Source organism: Oncorhynchus kisutch, linkage group LG13, assembly GCF_002021735.2.
Source record: "Oncorhynchus kisutch isolate 150728-3 linkage group LG13, Okis_V2, whole genome shotgun sequence".
Lineage (NCBI taxonomy): Eukaryota > Metazoa > Chordata > Actinopteri > Salmoniformes > Salmonidae > Oncorhynchus > Oncorhynchus kisutch.
In genome coordinates, this window is record NC_034186.2 from 1,250,429 (window position 1) to 1,274,646 (window position 24,218).

At 46.7% G+C, this 24,218-nt stretch overlaps 1 protein-coding gene across 1 annotated transcript in view; it reads right to left on the bottom strand.

Moving 5' to 3' along the window:
- The window catches only part of LOC109880527 (gamma-aminobutyric acid receptor subunit gamma-3), a 313,558-nt gene that overhangs the window by 4,208 nt on the left and 285,132 nt on the right, over positions 1–24,218 (bottom strand). The window contains 3 exon segments of the mRNA XM_074933749.1: positions 3,797–3,838; positions 3,883–4,050; positions 21,917–22,069. Of these exon segments, the coding sequence (XP_074789850.1) occupies positions 3,797–3,838; positions 3,883–4,050; positions 21,917–22,069 (363 nt within the window).

Here is a 24,218-nt window from a genome sequence, read left to right on the forward strand (position 1 = left end):
GAAGAACAAGGAACACACCAGGCAGGTCCGAAGAAGTTTAAAGCCGGATTTGGATACAAAAAGATTTCCCAAGCTTTAAACATCCCAAGGAGCACTGTGCAAGCAATAATATTGAAATGGAAGGAGTATCAGACCACTGCAAATCTACCAAGACCTGGCCGTCCCTCTAAACTTTCAGCTCATACAAGGAGAAGACTGATCAGAGATGCAGCCAAGAGGCCCATGATCACTCTGGATGAACTGCAGAGATCTACAGCTGAGGTGGGAGACTCTGTCCATAGGACAACAATCAGTCGTATATTGCACAAATCTGGCCTTTATGGAAGAGTGGCAAGAAGAAAGCCATTTCTTAAAGATATCCATAAAAAGTGTCGTTTAAAGTTTGCCACAAGCCACCTGGGAGACACACCAAACATGTGGAAGAAGGTGCTCTGGTCAGATGAAACCAAAATCGAACTTCTTGGCAACAATGCAAAACGTTATGTTTGGCATAAAAGCAACAGAGCTCATCACCCTGAACACACCATCCCCACTGTCAAAATGGTGGTGGCAGCATCATGGTTTGGGCCTGCTTTTCAGCAGCAGGGACAGGGAAGATGGTTAAAATTGATGGGAAGATGGATGGAGCCAAATACAGGACCATTCTGGAAGAAAACCTGATGGAGTCTGCAAAAGACCTGAGACTGGGACGGAGATTTGTCTTCCAACAAGACAATGATCCAAAACATAAAGCAAAATCTACAATGGAATGGTTCAAAAATAAACATATCCACAGCTCGAGCTGTTTTGCAAGGAGGAATGGGAAAATATTTCAGTCTCTCGATGTGCAAAACTGATAGAGACATACCCCAAGCGACTTAAAGCTGTAATCGCAGCAAAAGGTGGTGCTACAAAGTATTAACTTAAGGGGGCTGAATAATTTTGCACGCCCAATTTTTCAGTTTTTGATTTGTTAAAAAAGTTTGAAATATCCAATAAATGTCGTTCCACTTCATGATTGTGTCCCACTTGTTGTTGATTCTTCACAAAAAAATACAGTTTTATATCTTTATGTTTGAAGCCTGAAATGTGGCAAAAGGTCTCAAAGTTCAAGGGGGCCGAATACTTTCGCAAGGCACTGTATATAGTATTAATAATGAAGGAGGGAGGGCTCTGACTAATATATAGTATTAATAATGAAGGAGGGAGGGCAGACCAGGCTCTGACTAATATATAGTATTAATAATGAAGGAGGGAGGGCTCTGACTAATATATAGTATTAATAATGGAGGGGGGCTCTGACTAATATATAGTATTAATAATGAAGGAGGGAGGGCTCTGACTAATATATAGTATTAATAATGAAGGAGGGAGGGCTCTGACTAATATATAGTATTAATAATGAAGGAGGGGGGGGGCTCTGACTAATATATAGTATTAATAATGAAGGAGGGAGGGCAGACCAGGCTCTGACTAATATATAGTATTAATAATGAAGGAGGGGGGGCTCTGACTAATATATAGTATTAATAATGAAGGAGGGGGGGCTCTGACTAATATATAGTATTAATAATGAAGGAGGGAGGGCTCTGACTAATATATAGTATTAATAATGAAGGAGGGGGCACTGACTAATATATAGTATTAATAATGAAGGAGGGGGGCTCTGACTAATATATAGTATTAATAATGAAGGAGGGGGGCTCTGACTAATATATAGTATTAATAATGAAGGAGGGAGGGCTCTGACTAATATATAGTAATAATAATGAAGGAGGGAGGGCAGACCAGGCTCTGACTAATATATAGTATTAATAATGAAGGAGGGAGGGCTCTGACTAATATATAGTATTAATAATGAAGGAGGGAGGGCAGACCAGGCTCTGACTAATATATAGTATTAATAATGAAGGAGGGAGGGCTCTGACTAATATATAGTATTAATAATGAAGGAGGGGGGCTCTGACTAATATATAGTATTAATAATGAAGGAGGGAGGGGCTCTGACTAATATATAGTATTAATAATGAAGGAGGGAGGGCTCTGACTAATATATAGTATTAATAATGAAGGAGGGAGGGCTCTGACTAATATATAGTATTAATAATGAAGGAGGGAGGGGCTCTGACTAATATATAGTATTAATAATGAAGGAGGGAGGGCTCTGACTAATATATAGTATTAATAATGGAGGGGGGAGGGCTCTGACTAATATATAGTATTAATAATGAATGAAGGAGGGAGGGCTCTGACTAATATATAGTATTAATAATGAAGGAGGGAGGGCTCTGACTAATATATAGTATTAATAATGAAGGAGGGAGGGCTCTGACTAATATATAGTATTAATAATGAAGGAGGGAGGGCTCTGACTAATATATAGTATTAATAATGAAGGAGGGAGGGCAGACCAGGCTCTGACTAATATATAGTATTAATAATGAAGGAGGGAGGGCTCTGACTAATATATAGTATTAATAATGAAGGAGGGGGGCTCTGACTAATATATAGTATTAATAATGAAGGAGGGGGGGCTCTGACTAATATATAGTATTAATAATGAAGGAGGGAGGCTCTGACTAATATATAGTATTAATAATGAAGGAGGGAGGGCAGACCAGGCTCTGACTAATATATAGTATTAATAATGAAGGAGGGAGGGCTCTGACTAATATATAGTATTAATAATGAAGGAGGGAGGGCAGACCAGGCTCTGACTAATATATAGTATTAATAATGAAGGAGGGAGGGCTCTGACTAATATATAGTATTAATAATGGAGGAGGGGGGGCTCTGACTAATATATAGTATTAATAATGAAGGAGGGATGTCTCTGACTAATATATAGTATTAATAATGAAGGAGGGATGTCTCTGACTAATATATAGTATTAATAATGAAGGAGGGAGGGCTCTGACTAATATATAGTATTAATAATGAAGGAGGGAGGGCAGACCAGGTCTGACTAATATATCAGTCACAAATGTTTTCCTGAGTCTGTTTCTGTATCTTACCATTCTCTGGGTCTTCCTGGGTCTAGGGCTCTATCTTACCATTCTCAGGGTCTTCCTGGGCCTGTAGCTGTATCTTACCATTCTCTGGGTCTGGGCTGTATCTTACCATTCTCTGGGTCTTCCTGGGTCTCGGGCTGTATCTTACCATTCTCTGGGTCTTCCTGGGTCTTGGGCTGTGGCTCTATCTTACCATTCTCTGGGTCTTCCTGGGATTAGGGTTGTGGCTCTATCTTACCATTCTCTGGGCCTTCCTTGGTCTCGGGCTGTGGGTGTATCTTATCATTCTCTGGGTCTTCCTGGTTCTGTAGTTGTATCTTACCATTCTCTGGGTCTTCCTGGGCCTGTAGCTGTATCTTACCATTCTCTGGGTGTTCCGTGGTCTGGGTCTTGGGCTGTAGCTGTATCTTACCATTCTCTGGGTCTTCCTGGGTCTCGGGCTGTGGGTGTATCTTACCATTCTCTGGGTGTTCCGTGGTCTGGGTCTTGGGCTGTGGCTCTATCTTACCATTCTCTGGGTGTTCCATGGTCTGGGTCTCGGGCTGTGGCTCTATCTTACCATTCTCTGGGTCTTCCTGGGTCTCGGGCTGTGGCTCTATCTTACCATTCTCTGGGTGTTCCGTGGTCTGGGTCTCGGGCTGTGGCTCTATCTTACCATTCTCTGGGTGTTCCGTGGTCTGGGTCTGTAGCTGTATCTCACCATTCTCTGGCTGTTCCGTGGTCTGGGTCTTGGGCTCTATCTTACCATTCTCTGGGTGTTCCTTGGTCTGGGTCTTCCTGGGTTTAGGGTTGCGGCTCTATCTTACCATTCTCTGGGTGTTCCGTGGTCTGGGTCTTGGGCTGTGGCTCTATCTTACCATTCTCTGGCTGTTCCGTGGTCTGGGTCTTGGGCTGGCACCGTATGAATAGTAGTTGAGTGTGGCATACTCCATCAACGCAGCGAACACAAACAGGAAACACACAGTGACGAAGAGGTCCATGGCCGTCACGTAGGAAACCCTGGGAAGTGACGTCCTTGCCACTGTGCTCAGAGTGGTCATGGTCAACACCGTGGTTATCCCTGGATAGGAAAGAGATGTTTCAGTTCTGTTTCTGGTTGCTGTACTGTAAATTCAACACCAACTTTCTCCACAGCCTTTCAATACAGTTTATTTCAGTAGAGTATCTTTCAGTACAGCATCTTACCAGTACACCATATTTCAGTACACTATCTTACCAGTACACTATCTTTCAGTACACTATCTTTCAGTACACTATCTTACCAGTACACTATCTTTCAGTACATTATCTTATCAGTACACTATCTTTCAATACAGTATCTTACCAGTACACTATCTTACCAGTACACCCTCTTTCAGTACACTATCTTACCAGGACACTATCTTTCAGTACACTATTTTACCAGGACACTATCTTACCAGTACACCCTCTTTCAGTACACTATCTTTCAGTACACTATCTTTCAGTACACTATCTTACCAGGACACCCTCTTTCAGTACACTATCTTTCAGTACACTATCTTACCAGGACACTATCTTTCAGTACACTATCTTTCAGTACACTATCTTTCAGTACACTATCTTTCAAGTACACTATCTTTCCAGTACACTATCTTTCCAGTACACTATCTTTCAGTACACTATTTATTTTTTATTTTTTTTATTTTACCTTTATTTAACCAGGCAAGTCAGTTAAGAACAAATTCTTATTTTCAATGACGGCCTGGGAACAGTGGGTTAACTGCCTGTTCAGGGGCAGAACGACAGATTTGTACCTTGTCAGCTCGGGGGTTTGAACTCACAACCTTCCGGTTACTAGTCCAACGCTCTAACCACTAGGCTACCCTGCCGCCCCACTATCTTTCAGTACAGTATATTTCAGGACACTATCTTTCAGTACACTATCTTATCTGTCCAGACATATTGGATGTTTTTTCAGCTGCCGTTAAGCTAGAGCAAACACACGCTGGCTTCTACTTTCAAACCTTAGTACCAGGAACGATAATTTACCTATCTTATATGAGCTTGCTTGCGCTGAGGTGGGAGGGGTGGCAATATCTGATGTGTGTCCCTAAAACCATGTCCCAAAGTACCAGTTGACAGCTGGTCTTAACGGTTGGTGATGGCATGGATTTTGACAGCAGAAGCACAGTCTATCCAGACACAAAGCGTCCTATTTTGTTTCCTATGATTAAAAACCAAGTATATCCTCCCCTCCTCAATTAAGGTAGGTTGTTTTTTGTGATGCTCCTTTGGCCAATAGTCAAAACTACCGATAATCCTATTAAAAGTGTGTCAGCAGAAAAACAGTGAGCAGACATACTCTTTTTATCTATAGGCTATTACATAATTTTATACAGCTCTGTAATTATTGTGGATTTAAAACCCCTCTATGCTATACGGAACGAGAGATGACATACTTCACTTTTATTTAGGAATATTTATTTTCCTGTAACAATTTTTAGTTTTGTCATGACTTCCACCGAAGTTGGTGCCTCTCCTTGTTCGGGCGGTGTTCGGTGGTCGACATCACCGGCTTTCTAGCCTCCACCGATCTACATGTTTTTTCCATTTGTTTTGTCTTGACTGTACACACCTGGTTCCCATTACGTTTGAATTATTTCCCTTTTTGACCCTCTGGAGCCATCATGGCTTGTGCGTGTTTATTGTTGTCAATCTGGATTTTTGTTGGAAGATTATTTTTGAGTAAAGTTACTATTATTACTCATCTATGTCCTGCGACTGACTCCCCCTTACCCACATCACCTAGACTCTGACAAGTTTTCCTTTTTGTTTGATTATACCTCTTAAGGATCAGTCCCCTTTTTTCCAAATTTTCACTTAGCTCAGGCCCTGAAGCAAGGATATTCATATTCTTGGTACCATTTGAAAGGAAACACTTTGTAATTTGTGTAAATGTGAAAAGAATGTAGGAGAATATAACACAATAGATCTGGTAGAAGATAATACAAAGACAAAACCAACCGTTCTTTTGTATTCTTTTTTGTACCATCTTCTTTGAAATTTAGATTTTGGCCACTAGATGGCAGCAGTGTGTGGGCAAGGTGTTAGACTGATCCAATGAACCATTGCATTTCTACCAAAATGTGCCTAATTTGTTTATTAATAACTTTTTATGTTTAAAAGTGTGCACTCTCCTCAAACAATAGCATGGTATTATTTCACTGTAATAGTTACTGTATATTGAACCGTGCAGTTAGATTTACAAGAATTTAAGCTTTCTGACAACATCATATATGTTTATGTCCTGGGAAATGTTCTTGTTACTTACAACCTCATGCTAATCGAATTAGCCTACATTAGGTCAACCGTCCCGTGGAAGGGACACCGATCCTGAAGAAGTAAAGAAAACAACAACCTCACCCTACTTTAATGAAAACTGGTTCAACATCAATGTGTCTGGTGTCTTCCTTATCGTGGCTTACCATGGCTTATACATCCCTAGACCCAGGAAGACCCAGAGAATGGTAAGATACAGCCCCCAGACCCAGAGAATGGTAAGATACAGCCCTAGACCCAGGAAGACCCAGAGAATGGTAAGATACAGCCCTAGACCCAGGAAGACCCAGAGAATGGTAAGATAGAGCCCTAGACCCAGGAAGACCCAGAGAATGGTAAGATACAGCCCAGACCCAGGAAGACCCAGAGAATGGTAAGATAGAGCCCTAGACCCAGGAAGACCCAGAGAATGGTAAGATAGAGCCCTAGACCCAGGAAGACCCAGAGAATGGTAAGATACAGCCCTAGACCCAGGAAGACCCAGAGAATGGTAAGATACAGCCCTAGACCCAGGAAGACCCAGAGAATGGTAAGATAGAGCCCTAGACCCAGGAAGACCCAGAGAATGGTAAGATAGAGCCCTAGACCCAGGAAGACCCAGAGAATGGTAAGATAGAGCCCTAGACCCAGGAAGACCCAGAGAATGGTAAGATAGAGCCCTAGACCCAGGAAGACCCAGAGAATGGTAAGATACAGCCCTAGACCCAGGAAGACCCAGAGAATCGTGCTTCAGCAAAGGAGCCTATCCATAACAGGTTTCTAAATGGTCTGCTGGTGAGGCTTCTGCATTATTCTCAGTAGACATAGGCCTACCTGCAATTCATACTCCATTTGGCTCATATCCATCCCCATTTCTAAAGAGCGCCCCTGGTCCTGTAACCAAAAAACATGCTCCTCCCAAACAGGCTCTTCAAATGATTCAGTCCTATAACATCATATCAACAGTAGTGGCCATATCTGTCTTATTGACAACGTGCATCACACACACACACGATACAATTCCCTGGAGGCTGGTACTTTATATTAGAGAAGTGAGGCATAAAAGGCTTATACTCGTTGAAGTCAATTACAACAATGTTGACTGTCAACACTCCAAAACAATATTGAGGAAAAATGTGTTTACCGTTGCTATCATTCGTTAATGAAGCCTATGCTATTTAATATAGTACCAATCCACAACGGACCAGGACTAGAATATGCCGTGCCACAGACAAATCGGAGTTGATGACAATGCAAAGACCATCAATCACCTTTCTCGCCACTGCCAGCCATTCCGCTCATAATAACGGCTGTGAAAATAGCTTAAATATTGCTGACACAACCCCAGATCTATATAGCACTACCGCCAGCGTTAGGTTTGTTCAAATAGAGCCCATTATGTTATTGACGGGGAAAGACACCATCACTCTCTAGACACCTCTCTAGACTGTTTCTTGCATATAAAACTCTCTCTTCATCTCCCAGACCTTCCCTCCCAGACTGTTTCCTGCATATAAAACAGTCTCTTCACCTCCCAGACCTTCCTTCCCCAGACTGTTCTCCCCAGACTGTTTCCTAAAACTGTTCATCTGCCAGACCTTCCCTCGCCAGACCTTCCCTCCCCAGACTGCTCTCATATATTTCTTCATATTTAAAAAAAAACCTCCCATACACTCTGTTCTCTCTCTCTCCCCATCTTTTTATTTTTATTTTACCTTTATTTAACTATGCAAGTCAGTTAAGAACAAATTCTTATTTTCAATGACGGCCTAGGAACAGTGGGTTAACTGCCTGTTCAGGGGCAGAACGACAGATTTGTACCTTGTCAGCTCGGGGGTTTGAACTTGCAACCTTCCGATTACTAGTCCAACACTCTAACCACTAGGCTACCCTGCCGCCCATCTCCCTCTCTCCCCCATCTCCCTCTCTCCCCCATCTCCCTCTCTCCCCCATCTCCCTCATCTCCCTCTCTCTCCCCCCATCTCCCTCTCTCTCCCCCCATCTCCCTCCCTCTCCCTCTCTATTTATCCCTCTCGCGCCCTTTCTTTCTCTCTGTCTCTCTATTCCCCCCTCTCTCTCTGTCCCTCTCTCTATCCCTCTCTCTCTGTCCCTTTCTCTCTGTCCCTCTCTCTATACCTCCCTCTCTCTCTATCCCTCTCTCTCTGTCCCTCTCTCTCTCTCTCTCTCTCTCTGTCCCTATCTCCTTTCCTCTCTCTCTCTCTCTCTCTCTCTCTCTCTCTCTCTGCCCCTCTCTCTCTCTCTCTCTCTCTCTGCCCCTCTCTCTGCCCCTCTCTCTCTCTCTCTCTCTCTCTCTCTCTCTCTCTCTCTGCCCCTCTCTCTCTGTCTCTATCTCTCTCTGTCCCTCTCTCTCCCCCCATCTCCCTCTCTCTCCCCCCATCTCCCTCCCTCTCCCTCTCTATTTATCCCTCTCGCGCCCTTTCTTTCTCTCTGTCTCTCTATTCCCCCCTCTCTCTCTGTCCCTCTCTCTATCCCTCTCTCTCTGTCCCTTTCTCTCTGTCCCTCTCTCTATACCTCCCTCTCTCTCTATCCCTCTCTCTCTGTCCCTCTCTCTCTCTCTCTCTCTCTCTCTCTGTCCCTATCTCCTTTCCTCTCTCTCTCTCTCTCTCTCTCTCTCTCTCTCTCTCTCTCTCTCTCTCTCTCTCTCTGCCCCTCTCTCTCTCTCTCTCTCTCTCTCTGCCCCTCTCTCTGCCCCTCTCTCTCTCTCTCTCTCTCTCTCTCTCTCTCTCTCTCTCTCTCTCTCTCTCTCTCTCTCTCTCTCTGTCCCTCTCTCTCTCTCTGTCCCTCTGTCCCTCTCTCTCTCTGTCCCTCTCTCTCTCTCTCTGTCCCTCTCTCTCTCTCTCTCTCTCTCTCTGTCCCTCTCTCTCTCTCTCTCTCTCTCTCTCTGTCCCTCTCTCTCTGTCCCTCTCTCTCTGTCCCTCTCTCTCTGTCCCTCTCTCTCTGTCCCTCTCTCTCTCTCTCTCTGTCCCTCTCTCTCTGTCCCTCTCTCTCTGTCCCTCTCTCTCTCTCTGTCCCTCTCGCTATACCTCCCTCTCTTACTCACTCCCTCTCTACATATCTCTCCTTCTCTCTTCTCATATATCTCAATTCAAAGGGCTTTATTGGCATGGGAAACATAGGTTACATTGCCAAAGCAAGTGAAATAGATAAACAAAAGTGAAGTAAACAATAAAATAATAATAATTAACAGTAAACATTACACTCACAGAAGTTACAAAAGAATAAAGACATGTCAAATGTCATATTTGGTAAATACACAATGTTGTAACGATGTGCAAATAGTTAAAGTACAAAAGGGAAAATAAATAAACATAAATATGGGTTGTATTTACAATGGTGTTTGTTCTTCACTGGTTGCCCTTTTCTTGTGGCAACAGGTCACAAATCTTGCTGCTGTGATGTCACACTGTGGTATTTCACCCAGTAGATATGGGAGTTTATCAAAATCAGGTTTGTTTTAGAATTCTTTGTGGATCTGTATAATCTAGGGGAAATAAATGTCTCTAATATGGTCATACATTTGGCAGGAGGTTAGGAAGTGCAGATCAGTTTCCACCTCATTTTGTGGGCAGTGTGCACATAGCCTGTCTTCTCTTGAGAGCCAGGTCTGCCTATGGCGGCATCTCTCAATAGCAAGGCTATGATCACGGAGTCTGTATATACAGTCAAAGCTGGATCTGTAGTCAAAGCATTCCTTAATATTGGGTCACTGTGTACTCTCTGTTTAGGGCGAAATAGCATTTTCGTTTGCTCTGTTATTTCGGAAAATTCTTTACAATGTGTCAAGTAACTATTTTGTTTTCTCATGGTTTGGTTGGGTCTAATTGTGCTGCTGTCCTGGGGCTCTGATGGAGCTCCAGGACCAGCTTGCTTAGGGGACTCTTCTCCAGGTTCATCTCTCTGTAGGTGATGGCTTTGTTATGGAAGGTTTGGGAATCACTTCCTTTTAGGTGGTTGTAGAATTTAACGTCTCTTTTCTGGATTTTGATCATTTACAGGTATTGGCCTAATTCTGCTCTGCATGCATTATTTGGTGTTTTACGTTGTAAACTGAGGATATTTTTGCAGATTTCTGCGTGCAGAGTCTCAATTTGGTGTTTGTCCCATTTAGTCAATTCTTGGTTGGTGAGCGGACCCCAAAACCTCACAACCATAAAGGGTATTGAGTTATACAACTGATTCATGTATTTTTTGCCAGATCCTCATTGGTATGTCGAATTTTATGTTCGTAGTGATGGCATAGAAGGCACTTCTTGCCTTGTCTCTCAGATCGTTCACAGCTTTGTGGAAGTTACCTCTGGCGCTGATGTTTTGGCTGTGGTATTCATAGTTTTGTGTGCTCTAGGGCAACAGTGTGTAGATTTAATTTGTTTTTGTGGTCCTTGCAACTTATTTTTGTCTTACTTAGATTTACTGTCAGGGCCCAGGTCTGACAGAATCTGTGCCGAAAATCTAGGTGCTGCTGTTGGCCCTCCTTGGTTGGTGACAGAAGCACCTGATCATCAACAAACAGTAGACATTTGACTTCAGATCCTAGTAGGATGAGGCCGGGTGCTGCAGACTGTTCTAGTGCCCTCGCCAATTCTTTGATATACACTACCGTTCAAAAGTTTGGGGACACTTAAAAATGTTCTTGTTTTTGAAAGAAAAGCACATTTTCGGTCCACTAAAATAACATCAAATTGATCAGAAATAGAGTGTAGACCTTGTTAATGTTGTAAATGACCATTGTAGTTAGAAACGGCAGATTTTTTATAATCATTTTCAGCAACCATCACTCCTGTGTTCCAATGGCATGTTGTGTTAGTTAATCCAAGTTTATAATTTTAAAAGGCTAATTGATCATTTTGCAATTATGTTAGCACAGCTGAAAACTGTTGTTCTGATTATTAAAGGAATAAAACTGGCCTTCTTTAGACTAGTTTCTTTAGACTCTAGAGTGTCTGGAGCATCAGCATTTGTGGGTTCAATTACAGGCTCAAAATGGCCAGAAACAAATAACTTTTTTCTGAAACTCATCAGTCTATTCTTGTTCTGAGAAATGAAGGCTTTTCCATGAGAGAAATTGCCAAGAAACTGAAGATCTTGTACAACACTGTGCACTACTTTACCTTCACTATAATGTTCCTCAGGACTGCACATGAGCTAATGGAGAGGAGGCAGTAACCAGAACGTTCCTCAGGACTGCACATTAACTAATGGAGAGGAGGCAGTAACCAGAACGTTCCTCAGGACTGCACATTAACTAATGGAGAGGAGGCAGTAACCAGAACGTTCCTCAGGACTATACATTAACTAATGGAGAGGAGGCAGTAACCAGAACGTTCCTCAGGACTGCATATTAACTAATGGAGAGGAGGCAGTAACCAGAACCTTCCTCAGGACTGCATATTAACTAATGGAGAGGAGGCAGTAACCAGAACGTTCCTCAGGACTGCATATTAACTAATGGAGAGGAGGCAGTAACCAGAACGTTCCACAGGACTGCATATTAACTAATGGAGAGGAGGCAGTAACCAGAACGTTCCACAGGACTGCACATTAACTAATGGAGAGGAGGCAGTAACCAGAACGTTCCTCAGGACTGCATATTAACTAATGGAGAGGAGGCAGTAACCAGAACGTTCCTCAGGACTGCATATTAACTAATGGAGAGGAGGCAGTAACCAGAACGTTCCTCAGGATTGCATATTAACTAATGGAGAGGAGGCAGTAACCAGAACGTTCCTCAGGACTGCATATTAACTAATGGAGAGGAGGCAGTAACCAGAACGTTCCTCAGGACTGCATATTAACTAATGGAGAGGAGGCAGTAACCAGAACGAAGCAACATGGCTGCAAGCTGAGAGACTGACCTACACATCAACACAGCTCAGTAACAAACAGACAGCAAGGACAAACAGACAGCAAGGACAAACAGACAGCAAGGACAAACAGACAGCAAGGACAAACAGACAGCAAGAACAAACAGACAGCAAGGACAATCAGACAGCTCAGTAACAAACAGACAGCAAGGACAAACAGACAGCAAGGACAAACAGACAGCAAGGACAAACAGACAGCAAGGACAAACAGACAGCTCAGTAACAAACAGACAGCTCAGTAACAAACAGACAGCAAGGACAAACAGACAGCAAGGACAAACAGACAGCTCAGTAACAAACAGACAGCAAGGACAAACAGACAGCAAGGGCAAACAGACAGCAAGGACAAACAGACAGCAAGGACAAACAGACAGCAATGACAAACAGACAAGGAGAAAATCAGAAGAAGTTATAAACAGAAACATCTAATGCAGTGGGCGGAGCAACACCAATATTGAGGAGATTTCATGCTATTCTGTTATTTCATATCCCAACAATATATAATATCAGTAAGCAAACAATTTCATTTAATACAAAATAGCTTGATGTAATAAAAATATGTGGTCGTTTTCCCATTGCATTGTTGTTTAGCTACATTCTTGTAGAGTAAAGCAGCTTCCTAATGCAGCTGTTCAAGCCTTCGCTCAGTGCTTTCTGCGTGTTTGGCTCAGGGTGCTGTCATTCATGGGGACACTATGTCACAGCAGTACCTGCTGAGAGAGCTGGCCAGCAAAAAGCCAATCTTTAGTGCTCCATTGATTTACAGAAGGCTAATTGACCATTGGCCACAGATAAATCAACATCTTATGCCCGGTAACTGTCATAGGACTGATGTGATAGCAAGGTACCACGCACTGTTACCACTTCGTCAAGCTAGGTAGCTTAGCTAGCTGAAACATATCGACTAGCTTAGCTATCCCCAACCAAATCATTTTCAAACTTAGGAAATGTGGTAAATGTTAAGATAACCCTCATTAGCCACCTAAACTTAAAAACATGTCCATCCATTAAAATAAAGCAAGCTGGAAAAGAAGATTAAAGTCCAGTGGATCATGGAGCAGTAGCTAACAGTAGCTAGCAGTAGCTAACAGTAGCTAGCAGTAGCTAGCAGTAGCTAACAGTAGCTAACAGTAGCTAGCAGTAGCTAACAGTAGCTAGCAGTAGCTAACAGTAGCTAGCAGTAGCTAACAGTAGCTAACATTTGTTTTGAGGTAGACTAGCTAAATTGGTATATTGTAATTATTTTGCCACTATGGCCTCTTTATTGCCTTTACCTCCCTTATCTTACCTCATTTGCACACGCAGGTATATCGACTTTTTCTACTGTATTATCGACTGTATGTTTTGTTTTATTCCATGTGTAACTCTGTGTTGTTTTTGTCGAACTGCTTTGCTTTATCTTGGCCAGGTCACAATTGTAAATGAGAACTTGTTCTCAACTGGCCTACCTGGTTAAATAAAGGTGAAATATATATATATATATATATTTAAATAACCTGTAGACTACATGTGTTATTGTTGACTGTAATACCCTTGGAAGCACATGTAGAGGAAGTGTTAGGTTTAACTACACCATAATTTGCAAATAAATTCATAAAAAATCCTACAATGTGATTTTCTGGATTTTTTTCTCATTTTGTCTGTCATAGTTGAAGTGTACCTATGATGAAAATTACAGGCCTCTCTCATCTTTTTAAGTGGGAGAACTTGCACAATTGGTGGCTGACTAAATACTTTTTTGCCCCAATGTATATCTGATGGAACTGGAGCTATGCAATAAATGAAGCCAGGGAATAATTAGCAGTATATATTTAGCTTATTGTTAACTGGGCCCGTTTGTAACAGGCAGGCAGACACACTCAGTGTTGCAACATGGAAGATCGATTACTAGCTTGTTTACTTTATAAAAATACGTTAGACTACCGTGGTCTACCTACAGTAGCTACTCTGTAAATGTATTTATATGTAACTTTTATTTAACCTTTATTTATGTAGACCTGTCAGTTAAGAACTCATTCTTATTTACAATCACGGCCTACACCGGCCAAACCCGGACAACGCTGGGACAATATGGGACTCCCAATCACGGCCTACACCGGCCAAACCCGGACAACGCTGGGACAATATGGGACTCCCAATCACGGCCTACACCGTCCAAACCCGGACAATATGAGACTCTCAGTCACAGCCTACACCGGCCAAACCCGGACAACGCTGGGACAATATGGGACTCCCAATCACGGCCTACACCGGCCAAACCCGGACGACGCTGGGACAATATGGGACTCCCAATCACGGCCTACACCGTCCAAACCCGGACAATATGAGACTCCCAGTCACAGCCTACACCGGCCAAACCCGGACAACGCTGGGACAATATGGGACTCCCAATCACAGCCTACACCGGCCAAACCCGGACAGCGCTGGGACAATATGGGACTCCCAATCACGGCCTACACCGTCCAAACCCGGACAATATGAGACTCCCAATCACAGCCTACACCGGCCAAACCCGGACAACGCTGGGACAATATGGGACTCCCAATCACGGCCTACACCGGCCAAACCCGGACAACGCTGGGACAATATGGGACTCCCAATCACGGCCTACACCGTCCAAACCCGGACAATATGAGACTCCCAGTCACAGCCACACCCGGACAATGCCGGGACAATATGGGACTCCCAATCACGGCCTACACCGGCCAAACCCGGACAACGCTGGGACAATATGGGACTCCCAATCACGGCCTACACCGTCCAAACCCGGACAATATGAGACTCCCAGTCACAGCCTACACCGGCCAAACCCGGACAACGCTGGGACAATATGGGACTCCCAATCACGGCCTACACCTGCCAAACCCGGACAACGCTGGGACAATATGGGACTCCCAATCACGGCCTACACCGTCCAAACCCGGACAATATGAGACTCCCAGTCACAGCCTACACTGGCCAAACCCGGACAACGCTGGGACAATATGGGACTCCCAATCACAGCCTACACCGGCCAAACCCGGACAGCGCTGACAATATGGGACTCCCAATCACGGCCTACACCGTCCAAACCCGGACAATATGAGACTCCCAATCACAGCCTACACCGGCCAAACCCGGACAACGCTGGGACAATATGGGACTCCCAATCACAGCCTACACCGGCCAAACCCGGACAGAGCTGGGACAATATGGGACTCCCAATCACAGCCTACACCGTCCAAACCCGGACAATATGAGACTCCCAATCACAGCCTACACCGGCCAAACCCAGACAACGCTGGGACAATATGGGACTCCCAATCACAGCCTACACCGGCCAAACCCGGACAGCGCTGGGACAATATGGGACTCCCAATCACAGCCTACAACGGCCAAACCCGGACAGCGCTGGGACAATATGGGACTCCCAATCACAGCCTACACCGGCCAAACCCGGACAGCGCTGGGACAATATGGGACTCCCAATCACGGCCTACACCGTCCAAACCCGGACAATATGAGACTCCCAATCACAGCCTACACCGGCCAAACCCGGACAACGCTGGGACAATATGGGACTCCCAATCACAGCCTACACCGGCCAAACCCGGACAGCGCTGGGACAATATGGGACTCCCAATCACAGCCTACACCGGCCAAACCCGGACAACGCTGGGACAATATGGTACTCCCAATCACAGCCTACACTGGCCAAACCCGGACAGCGCTGGGACAATATGGGACTCCCAATCACAGCCTACACCGACCAAACCCGGACAACGCTGGGACAATATGGGACTCCCAATCACGGCCTACACCGGCCAAACCCGGACAACGCTGGGACAATATGAGACTCCCAATCACGGCCTACACTGGCCAAACCCGGACAATATGAGACTCCCAATCACGGCCTACACCAGCCAAACCTGGACAATATGAGACTCCCAATCACGGCCTACACCGGCCAAACCCGGACAATATGAGACTCCCAATCACGGCCTACACTGGCCAAACCCGGACAGCGCTGGGACAATATGAGACTCCCAATCACAGCCTACACCGGCCAAACCCGGACAGCGCTGGGACAATATGGGACTCCCAATCACGGCCTACACCGTCCAAACCCGGACAATATCAGACTCCCAATCACAGCCTACACCGGCCAAACCCGGACAACGCTGGGACAATATGGGACTCCCAATCACAGCCTACACCGGCCAAACCCGGACAGCGCTGGGACAATATGGGACTCCCAATCACAGCCTACACCGGCCAAACCCGGACAACGCTGGGACAATATGGGACTCCCAATCACAGCCTACACTGGCCAAACCCGGACAGCGCTGGGACAATATGGGACTCCCAATCACAGCCTACACCGACCAAACCCGGACAACGCTGGGACAATATGGGACTCCCAATCACAGCCTACACTGGCCAAACCCGGACAGCGCTGGGACAATATGGGACTCCCAATCACAGCCTACACCGACCAAACCTGGACAACGCTGGGACAATATGGGACTCCCAATCACGGCCTACACCGGCCAAACCCGGACAACGCTGGGACAATATGAGACTCCCAATCACGGCCTACACTGGCCAAACCCGGACAATATGAGACTCCCAATCACGGCCTACACCGGCCAAACCTGGACAATATGAGACTCCCAATCACGGCCTACACCGGCCAAACCCGGACAATATGAGACTCCCAATCACGGCCTACACTGGCCAAACCCGGACAGCGCTGGGACAATATGAGACTCCCAATCACAGCCTACACCGGCCAAACCCGGACAGCTCTGGGACAATATGGGACTCCCAATCACAGCCTACAACGGCCAAACCCGGACAGCGCTGGGACAATATGGGACTCCCAATCACAGCCTACACCGGCCAAACCCGGACAGCGCTGGGACAATATGGGACTCCCAATCACGGCCTACACCGTCCAAACCCGGACAATATGAGACTCCCAATCACAGCCTACACCGGCCAAACCCGGACAAAGCTGGGACAATATGGGACTCCCAATCACAGCCTACACCGGCCAAACCCGGACAGCGCTGGGACAATATGGGACTCCCAATCACAGCCTACACCGGCCAAACCCGGACAACGCTGGGACAATATGGGACTCCCAATCACAGCCTACACCGGCCAAACCCGGACAGCGCTGGGACAATATGGGACTCCCAATCACGGCCTACACCGGCCAAACCCGGACAACGCTTGGACAATATGAGACTCCCAATCACGGCCTACACTGGCCAAACCCGGACAATATGAGACTCCCAATCACGGCCTACACCGGCCAAACCTGGACAATATGAGACTCCCAATCACGGCCTACACCGGCCAAACCCGGACAATATGAGACTCCCAATCACGGCCTACACTGGCCAAACCCGGACAGCGCTGGGACAATATGAGACTCCCAATCACAGCCTACACCGGCCAAACCCGGACAGCGCTGGGACAATATGGGACTCCCAATCACAGCCTACAACGGCCAAACCCGGACAACGCTGGGACAATATGGGACTCCCAATCACAGCCTACACCGGCCAAACCCGGACAGCGCTGGGACAATATGGGACTCCCAATCACGGCCTACACCGTCCAAACCCGGACAATATGAGACTCCCAATCACAGCCTACACCGGCCAAACCCGGACAACGCTGGGACAATATGGGACTCCCAATCACAGCCTACACCGACCAATCCCGGACAGCGCTGGGACAATATGGGACTCCCAATCACAGCCTACACCGGCCAAACCCGGACAATGCTGGGACAATATGAGACTCCCAATCACGGCCTACACTGGCCAAACCCGGACAATATGAGACTCCCAATCACGGCCTACACCGGCCAAACCCGGACAGCGCTGGGACAATATGAGACTCCCCAATCACGGCCTACACTGGCCAAACCCGGACAATATGAGACTCCCAATCACAGCCTACACTGGCCAAACCCGGACAGCGCTGGGACAATATGAGACTCCCAATCACGGCCTACACCGTCCAAACCCAGACAACGCTGGGACAATATGAGACTCCCAATCACGGCCTACACCGGCCAAACCCGGACAGCGCTGGGACAATATGAGACTCCCCAATCACGGCCTACACCGGCCAAACCCGGACAATATGAGACTCCCAATCACGGCCTACACCGGCCAAACCCGGACAGCGCTGGGACAATATGAGACTCCCCAATCACGGCCTACACCGGCCAAACCCGGACAATATGAGACTCCCAATCACGGCCTACACTGGCCAAACCCGGACAGCGCTGGGACAATATGAGACTCCCAATCACAGCCTACACCGGCCAAACCCGGACAGCGCTGGGACAATATGGGACTCCCAATCACAGCCTACAACGGCCAAACCCGGACAGCGCTGGGACAATATGGGACTCCCAATCACAGCCTACACCGGCCAAACCCGGACAGCGCTGGGACAATATGGGACTCCCAATCACGGCCTACACCGTCCAAACCCGGACAATATGAGACTCCCAATCACAGCCTACACCGGCCAAACCCGGACAACGCTGGGACAATATGGGACTCCCAATCACAGCCTACACCGACCAAACCCGGACAGCGCTGGGACAATATGGGACTCCCAATCACAGCCTACACCGGCCAAACCCGGACAACTCTGGGACAATATGGGACTCCCAATCACAGCCTACACTGGCCAAACCCGGACAGCGCTGGGACAATATGGGACTCCCAATCACAGCCTACACCGACCAAACCCGGACAGCGCTGGGACAATATGGGACTCCCAATCACGGCCTACACCGGCCAAACCCGGACAACGCTGGGACAATATGAGACTCCCAATCACGGCCTACACTGGCCAAACCCGGACAATATGAGACTCCCAATCACGGCCTACACCGGCCAAACCTGGACAATATGAGACTCCCAATCACGGCCTACACCGGCCAAACCCGGACAATATGAGACTCCCAATCACGGCCTACACTGGCCAAACCCGGACAGCGCTGGGACAATATGAGACTCCCAATCACAGCCTACACCGGCCAAACCCGGACAGCGCTGGGACAATATGGGACTCCCAATCACGGCCTACACCGTCCAAACCTGGACAATATCAGACTCCCAATCACAGCCTACACCGTCCAAACCCAGACAACGCTGGGACAATATGAGACTCCCAATCACGGCCTACACCGGCCAAACCCGGACAGCGCTGGGACAATATGAGACTCCCCAATCACGGCCTACACCGGCCAAACCCGGACAATATGAGACTCCCAATCACGGCCTACACCGGCCAAACCCGGACAGCGCTGGGACAATATGAGACTCCCCAATCACGGCCTACACCGGCCAAACCCGGACAATATGAGACTCCCAATCACGGCCTACACTGGCCAAACCCGGACAGCGCTGGGACAATATGAGACTCCCAATCACAGCCTACACCGGCCAAACCCGGACAGCGCTGGGACAATATGGGACTCCCAATCACAGCCTACAACGGCCAAACCCGGACAGCGCTGGGACAATATGGGACTCCCAATCACAGCCTACACCGGCCAAACCCGGACAGCGCTGGGACAATATGGGACTCCCAATCACGGCCTACACCGTCCAAACCCGGACAATATGAGACTCCCAATCACAGCCTACACCGGCCAAACCCGGACAACGCTGGGACAATATGGGACTCCCAATCACAGCCTACACCGACCAAACCCGGACAGCGCTGGGACAATATGGGACTCCCAATCACAGCCTACACCGGCCAAACCCGGACAACTCTGGGACAATATGGGACTCCCAATCACAGCCTACACTGGCCAAACCCGGACAGCGCTGGGACAATATGGGACTCCCAATCACAGCCTACACCGACCAAACCCGGACAGCGCTGGGACAATATGGGACTCCCAATCACGGCCTACACCGGCCAAACCCGGACAACGCTGGGACAATATGAGACTCCCAATCACGGCCTACACTGGCCAAACCCGGACAATATGAGACTCCCAATCACGGCCTACACCGGCCAAACCTGGACAATATGAGACTCCCAATCACGGCCTACACCGGCCAAACCCGGACAATATGAGACTCCCAATCACGGCCTACACTGGCCAAACCCGGACAGCGCTGGGACAATATGAGACTCCCAATCACAGCCTACACCGGCCAAACCCGGACAGCGCTGGGACAATATGGGACTCCCAATCACGGCCTACACCGTCCAAACCTGGACAATATCAGACTCCCAATCACAGCCTACACCGGCCAAACCCGGACAACGCTGGGACAATATGGGACTCCCAATCACAGCCTACACCGGCCAAACCCGGACAGCGCTGGGACAATATGGGACTCCCAAACACGGCCTACACCGTCCAAACCCGGAAAACGCTGGCACAATATGGGACTCCCAATCACAGCCTACACCGGCCAAACCCGGACAGCGCTGGGACAATATGGGACTCCCAATCACAGCCTACACCGACCAAACCCGGACAACGCTGGGACAATATGGGACTCCCAATCACGGCCTACACCGGCCAAACCCGGACAATGCTGGGACAATATGAGACTCCCAATCACGGCCTACACTGGCCAAACCCGGACAATATGAGACTCCCAATCACGGCCTACACCGGCCAAACCCGGACAGCGCTGGGACAATACGAGACTCCCAATCACGGCCTACACCGTCCAAACCCAGACAATATGAGACTCCCAATCACGGCCTACACCGGCCAAACCCAGACAACGCTGGGACAATATGACACTCCCAATCACGGCCTACACCGGCCAAACCCAGACAACGCTGGGACAATCTCACGCCGCCCTATGGGACTCCCAATCACGGCAGATTGTGATACAGCCTGAATTCGAACCAGGGTGTCTGTAGTGACGTCCCAAGCATTGAGATGCAGTGCCTTAGAATGCTGCGCCACTCGGGAGTAAGTATGCTCCACTACCGTGGTCTTCCTAGTTAGCCTACTCTATAAAGTATGCTCCACTACCGTGGTCTTCCTAGTTAGTCTACTCTATAAAGTATGCCCCACTACCGTGGTCTTCTTATCTAGCCTACTCTATAAAGTATGCCCCACTACCGTGGTCTTCCTAGCTAGTCTACTCTATAAAGTATGCTCCACTATTGTGGTCTTCTGTGCAATAAGAGTTTAAGATATGTGAAGTAGCCATAAACTGATCATAACCCAAATTTGAGAATGTTTGTGTGTGTGACTCAAAACTTGATGAGTTAACATTGTATTTAAGGCTGTGCTGTGCTTGATGCGTAGGAGCTTTGTTGATCGACTTTGCCCTACCAATATTTTCATGTAGGCTGGGGTCAAAGTTCCTTACTAAATGCAGAAACAGCTTTCGATATACTCAAGTATTTCACTGACTTCCAAGCATATCTGAATTCACTGAATCATGATATAAAGATTATAAAGGTAAATCCTAGATGTGTAATCCTTTCAGGAAAAAAATTGAAAAAATACTGAAATGCCAAAGATTTTAATCCTTCAGTATTTCACAGTTGTACATGTACTAGTTATTTTTTAAGGGCAACACTACTTCAGTAAAGCCTGCAGGCATCATAATGCATTGTAAGACCTAGAGACTCATGCCACTCCTCAAATGTTTGTCATGACAAGGAGTGGCATGGTGGCGTAAACAGACTGGTACCCAGGCTAAGGACCTAGAAGTATAACCTAGTAAAAGTAGGTAAAACCGCTCGGTGAGGTTCGCCTACCTAGAGCTGTTCTGGCTGGTGTGGCGTCTTTCTTAATCCAGAAGGAGACCCAGGAGAGCACCACGGTGAGGATACATGGGATGTAGGTCTGGATGGTGAAGTAGCCCATCCTTCTGCTCAGGTCAAAGAACACTGTCATCACTATGTAATCACCTGGGGAGAAGAGGAGAACATGGACTGAATGGCTTGAGCCCTATTACCCAGAGAGATGAAAGGAGAACAACATGGACTGAATGGCATGAACCCTATTACCCGGAGAGATGAAAGGAGGACAACATGGACTGAATGGCTTGGACCCTATCACCTGGGGAGAGGAGAGGAGAAGAACATGGACTGAATGGCTTGGACCTCATCACCTGGGGAGAGGAGAGGAACATGGACTGAATGGCTTGGACCTCATCACCTGGGGAGAGAAGTCGACAAAATGGATTGGATGGCTTGGACCCTATTACCTGGGGAGAGCAGAGGAAGACAACATGGACTGCATGGCTTGAACCCTATTACCTGGGGAGAGGAGAGGTGTAAAACCGACTGCATGGCTTGGACCTTATCACCTGTCCAGTGAGAGAACCAGCATTGACTAGAACAGGCCACAGCAGTAGAAACAGCATGGACTAGAAAGTCCACAGGAGTAAAACCAACATGGACTGAAACCATGACAGTATTAGAACCAACATGGACTGAAACCATGACAGTAGTAGATCCAACATGGACTGAAACCATGACAGTAGTAGATCCAACATGGACTGAAACCATGACAGTATTAGAACCAACATGGACTGAAACCATGACAGTAGTAGATCCAACATGGACTGAAACCATGACAGTATTAGAACCTACATGGACTGAAACCATGACAGTAGTAGATCCAACATGGACTGAAACCATGACAGTATTAGAACCAACATGGACTGAAACCATGACAGTAGTAGATCCAACATGGACTGAAACCATGACAGTAGTAGATCCAACATGGACTGAAACCATGACAGCAGTAGATCTAACATGGACTGAAACCATGACAGTAGTAGATCCAACATGGTCTGAAACCATGACAGTAGTAGATCCAATATGGACTGAAACCATGACAGTATTAGAACCTACATGGACTGAAACCATGACAGTAGTAGATCCAATATGGACTGAAACCATGACAGTATTAGAACCAACATGGACTGAAACCACGACAGTAGTAGATCCAACATGGACTGAAACCATGACAGTAGTAGATCTAACATGGACTGAAACCATGACAGTAGTAGATCCAATATGGACTGAAACCATGACAGTAGTAGATCCAACATGGACTGAAACCATGACAGTATTAGAACCAACATGGACTGAAACCATGACAGTAGTAGATCTAACATGGACTGAAACCATGACAGTAGTAGATCCAATATGGACTGAAACCATGACAGTATTAGATCCAACATGGACTGAAGCCATGACAGTAGTAGATCCAACATGGACTGAAACCATGACAGTAGTAGATCTAACATGGACTGAAACCATGACAGTAGTAGATCCAATATGGACTGAAACCATGACAGTAGTAGATCCAACATGGACTGAAACCATGACAGTAGTAGATCTAACATGGACTGAAACCATGACAGTAGTAGAACCAACATGGACTGAAACCATGACAGTAGTAGATCTAACATGGACTGAAACCATGACAGCAGTAGATCTAACATGGACTGAAACCATGACAGTAGTAGATCCAACATGGACTCAAACCATGACAGTAGTAGATCCAACATGGACTCAAACCATGACAGCAGTAGATCCAATATGGACTGAAACCATGACAGTAGTAGATCTAACATGGACTGAAACCATGACAGTATTAGAACCTACATGGACTGAAACCATGACAGCAGTAGATCTAACATGGACTGAAACCATGACAGTAGTAGATCCAACATGGACTGAAACCATGACAGTAGTAGATCCAACATGGACTCAAACCATGACAGCAGTAGATCCAATATGGACTGAAACCATGACAGTAGTAGATCCAATATGGACTGAAACCATGACAGCAGTAGATCCAACATGGACTGAAACCATGACAGTAGTAGATCCAACATGGACTGAAACCATGACAGCAGTAGATCCAACATGGACTGAAACCATGACAGTAGTAGATCCAATATGGACTGAAACCATGACAGCAGTAGATCCAATATGGACTGAAACCATGACAGTAGTAGAACCAACATGGACTGAAACCATGACAGTAGTAGATCCAATATGGACTGAAACCATGACAGCAGTAGATCCAATATGAACTGAA